At 38.2% G+C, this 5,000-nt stretch overlaps 1 protein-coding gene across 7 annotated transcripts in view; it reads right to left on the bottom strand.

The window, feature by feature from the left end:
- The window catches only part of LOC124423103 (teneurin-m), a 628,739-nt gene that overhangs the window by 14,219 nt on the left and 609,520 nt on the right, over positions 1–5,000 (bottom strand). For 4 of the 7 annotated variants that reach the window (XM_046960484.1, XM_046960486.1, XM_046960491.1 and 1 more), the window contains 4 exons: positions 4,763–4,936; positions 2,288–2,533; positions 793–1,082; positions 80–326 (listed from right to left, as the gene is read on the bottom strand). In XM_046960484.1, coding sequence (XP_046816440.1) covers positions 80–326; positions 793–1,082; positions 2,288–2,533; positions 4,763–4,936 — 957 coding nt within the window. The remainder of the gene's footprint in view (positions 1–79; positions 327–792; positions 1,083–2,287; positions 2,534–4,762; positions 4,937–5,000) is intronic. The other 3 variants (XM_046960485.1, XM_046960487.1, XM_046960488.1) reach the window with 2 other exon arrangements.

The raw sequence follows: 5,000 nt of genomic DNA, 5'->3' as shown, positions 1-5,000 counted from the left end.
TATATATATATATATATATATATATATATATATAATATACATTATGATTAACAAATTATTGACAATGAAAATAATTTACCTCGTTGACTACAAAGAACAGGGCATACACTTTCGCTGCAATCTTCACCACCGAAACCAGGATTACATTGACAATGACCAAGAAGACATTCTCCCTTTCCGCTGCAACCATTCGGACAATTATGGGTCATGTCCTCGGCAATAACCGCAATAAAGGAAACTTCTTGAGGATCGCCATCGTCGTTATAAAGTGAAAGAAACCAATGACCGGGTTCCATATAATGAGTTACTTCTTTCTTTATAGACGGCTATAGAGAATAATTAAGAACGATTATAGTTGTTTTACACCTAAAATGTTGCGATACATTTTTCATGCTACATATATATATATATATATATATATACGATATTTAAACATGGCACGTAACTTCATCGTTCCAATTTTTCTTTTCAAACTTTTCGGGTCATGTTTAACACGCTAAGGTTTGAAGGAACGATAAAGAAAAGGAAAATAAAGAAGATATCAAACAAAACGAAGACTGCGACAAGGATTATTTTTACGTGTTCCTTTGGCGAAAGACGAAGTTGTTATAAACTCAGGAAAGAAAGAAATAAACTAAAAAAGTGAGTGTGAGAAAGAAAAAGAGAGAGAGAGAGAGAGAGAGAGAGAGAGAGAGAGAGAGAGAGAGAGAGAGAGAAGGATAAGATAAATAAATAAAACCAAAGAAAAGAAAAGAAAAAAAAGAAAGAAAGAAACGGGGCATCGGCACATACAATAACACTAACATGGGACGCCCTGGTGGTCCGAGCTTTGAATCCGCTGAGCACTTCCAGGAGGTCGTATTGCGTGTGTGTTGGTAAAGCGTTTCTTCTTGCGTATACACCGATGCTCGCACCACGTGGTATGTTGTAGTCAAAACGAACGTAGGCGGCTTCTGACTGATAGAATTGCATATTCCAGTAGCTGTAAGGTTGAATCTCTTTGCTGAGCTTTTGTCCAAGGCCAACCTGAGCGAAGGTCGTACCATCGGGTGGGAATGATCTAGCGGGGAAGGTTCGTGCGCCTGCGAATGATAAATAACAAAATTAGACGTTCGATCGACGTAAATGTGTACGATTGTTTAACCCTTTGAGCGCTGAATACTTTTGGCATAAGCAATCAGCGTGGACGGTACGCGCCTAGCGATTTCGATCGCTGAGGACGGAATAATTTTCTTTTTTATTTTTCTTTTTTTTTTCTTTTTCTTTTTTGCCAATGTGAACTCGATTGAATAAGGCGAGGTGCAACAATTATTTAAATAATGCAACAATTAATTAATTATTTTATTCGATACATTAAAATATAAATCATATCTTTGAATATGAAATTATCTGAAACGCGCGAGAGATCGAAACAATTAATGAACGCATATATGCGTCCAATAGTCCACAGTGATCTATTTCGCTAAAAGCATGTACATGTGTCCATAGCACTCAAAGTTTTAACGATTTCGATTTTCCGTCGTTCGACGTAAAATCGATTTCGTTCGATTCGTCGAAGCGTATAATCGTTTTTAAAACAGAAGCTTAGGCTTCGGATGCTATGCAATTTAGCGATTTAATTTGTGTGTCTTCGTTAACGATAACTCACTCGTTCGATTATCAATCACTTGTAACCCATTGAAGCGTCGGATTGTTAATTAAGTGATTAATTTTTTTTTTTTTTTATACGTCGATACACTTTAACCTAGAAATTATTTATTACAATTTTATGTGATTAAAGAAAAATACTTTAATCGATTCTATTATTAATAATAACTATGAAAAATAATACTGAGATACAAATCATAGTATACTATTATATTAATTAAGGATTATTAAATAAAGGATAATAATTATATATTAAATTAATATTGTACTATGATCTACGTAAAATCTTACAGAAAACCATTCACAACAATCACGTAAAAGCGTATAGATAGTTAACGCCTCAGCCAACTGAAACTAATTCAATGCTTAAAAACAAACAAATACATGTATGTTGCTACTAAAAGTGTCGAGAGCAAGCAAAGAAGCTAGCATTAGCGATAGAAGAGAAGAAAAAAATAAAAATTGTGAAGTATAAAATACAGTGTGAAAGAGAGAGAAAAAAAGATAGGCAGACAGATAGAGAGAAATAGAGATAGAAATAGATATAGAGATAGAGATAGAGATAGAGATAGAGATAGAGAGAGAAACAGAAATAAAAAACATTCGAAAGGAAGAAAGAAAGAAGTAAACGGGGCCTCACCTTCAAGAATCAATATAATAGGCTCTGGGGGTAGTGAAGTGGTTGCAGAACACGACATAACATCGTTGGTAGTTGTTTCCGGTTCGGAAGTCGAGGAGGACTCGGTCGTTGGTTCGTTGTCCTCCTCGGTATAATAATCTTCTAAGGTTAACGTGGTATTGCCCTTTAACAAATCCTCGAAACTGATTTGGTTTATTTTCCTTTCATTTTTTATTTCAAGTTCATCGGTAGGTTTGACTTCGATCTCTGGAATTGACGAAATAACGTTGAAGGAACTCGAATTGTTATCCAAGAGTTCATTTTGATCGAAATCCTGTTCGAATATGAGATTAGTTTCGTCGATCGCTGAAAAATTGTCCCATTCGTCAGACGATGAGTCCATGCACGGGCAAGAGCATTCACACTCGCCACCACCCCAAATTGGGGGTGGCGGTGAAGCGGGTGGTTGAGGAGGAGGTGGAAGACGAACTACGTCGATCGGTTCGACGTTAACGATATTCTCGGTTATCTTTCGGTTATCGTTTTGAGAATAGGATGATGTTTTTATATCATGAAAATTCGCTGAATGATCGTCTGGCTCGATTTCCATTGGTACAGAGACCGAAAGCACGTAGAGAGGCCGAGAAGCACCCGATGATGAGTCTCCGTTCGCGATCGTCACGTTTACGAGTACTCGATGAGTCGATGATGTTGATGACGATGACGATGATGACGAGGACGACGATGACGACGATGATCGGTGATCGCGTTCGATCGGTACTTCGATGATCTGCACGTGCTGAACTATCGGAAGCTTTGTATCCCCATTGAAAGCATTGTTTGAGGAATCATGCGATTTTTCATGCGTATTATTATCTTCCTTGTTCTCCAATTGCCCGTTGCTTTTAATAGGTTTCTTTATTATTGGTTCGTTCCTTTCGGAATATTCCTCTTTATAAAATTGTTCTTCAAATTTTCGTAAAAATTCTTCGTCGCTACCTTCTCTCATTACGACCCGAAGATCATCTTTTTGTTGATCCAATTGATGATTTTTACTAAGTGTTTTTACTTCGTTATTAAGTATGTCGGATCTCTTATCAGTATTATCGATTGGTTTGTAAACCGTCCTTGTCTTTGTCGTTGTACCCGATTTCGTGCCGTGATTTAATTTCACAATCTCAACCTCATCCTGTCCGTAGCTGTAAATCGGTATGGGATAATCTCGTTGAAGTTCTTCAGATTTCTCGGAGGTCTTTATCGGTCCAGAAGGATCTTCGACGGACTCAGACGAAGAATCCTCTCGAGACAATTCTCGTGTCTCCTTTACAACGGTGGAAGTGTCAGGACAATGTTCTCGATCTTGAGATTCGTTCGCAGTCTCTTCCACAATTTTCATAGACAACTTGTCCCCACGAATCGAATTATTTTCCCGTTTGTCAATTCGATCGATCTTAGTGATCTCATTTCTTTTTTCCGTCGTACTCGTCTCGTTCCAATTAAAATCGTTGGCTCGAATCGAGGACGTTTCTCTGCTCTCGTTTTCCTTCTGAATATCTATAGTAGTAGATAACTCTAGCGAAGAAGCACTACTACTTTCTATACCGGCGTATTCTTCAAGATCGTTCACCATATCCGTGCTAAAGCTATTTACTTTAGACGATCGATTTCCTGGGTTAGGAACGGTGTCAGGAAGTATAGTATTACTGCCAATACTCGAATCTACATTATCCGTTAGTTCTACAGTACTGGTTTCTAACATTGGTTGTATTATACTATCATCTATCATATTACGATTTTCAATGTTCATTGAAACTCCATCGTCGTAAGGTATTTCATCTACTACTATCGGTGGAACTCCTGGGAAATCTTTGTTGCTTTCAATGGAAGACATCAAAGTGTTTGTCTCGTATTTTCGACGATTCGTTGTATGAAAAGTGGATGATGGTTCTTTGGTAATAAAGTCCTTTGTTTCGTACAATTCACGAGAAGATGATTTCTCGGATGAAGAAGAGAAATAGCGAATCGAATGATAAGGATCAGAGCTAGTAGAGAACGAAGACCCAGAAACAGATACGATAGCGGTAGTTGTAGTATCATAGTGCGAGTAGTTAGCAGCGATAATGGAAGGGTCAGAAACAGGAACGACTAGCGGCATTGTTCCCAAGGGATAAGTTCTCGTTGACTCTTCTATTCTTTCACGTTTTTCCGTGTCCTCGGGAAACGAAGCCGCTTCGTCGGATTTTCCATTTAGATTAGGCACTTTCGTATGTTCCGTGTCATGCATAAAGACAACCTTACCCTGATTATTCTCATGCAACGTATTCGATGTGGTAGATGTTACCGTATATCCCTTGACTTCTCCAAGGAAATTTTGGGATTTGGTGATCGAGGAAATGTCGTGCGATAATACAGTTGCATGCCGGTTAAATATGACGTCTCTACGTTTACGAGAATACACAGAACGATCTAGCATGCTAGCCCAGGGATTGATATTACCTCCTGCCGGTGTTAGCTGTCGCGTTCTACCACTGCCCGATTGTGATGACGTCGTTGCCGTCGACGTGGACGTTTTGTTCGACTCGCTCGTCGGTGATTTTACATCTGTGTTGTCACCGATTAATACTGTGCACGCTTTCGTACCTTGATAAGACCAGGTTACTATGTTCGAAGCTGAACAAAAGAAGACAAAATTTTAATTATACATATATATATATATGATTGATTTTATTTTTCA

The sequence above is a fragment of the Vespa crabro genome, chromosome 3 (genome assembly GCF_910589235.1).
Source record: "Vespa crabro chromosome 3, iyVesCrab1.2, whole genome shotgun sequence".
In the NCBI taxonomy this organism is placed as follows: Eukaryota; Metazoa; Arthropoda; class Insecta; order Hymenoptera; family Vespidae; genus Vespa; species Vespa crabro.
Note: the sequence above shows the minus strand (reverse complement) of the source record. Positions and strands in the feature narration are given on the sequence as shown.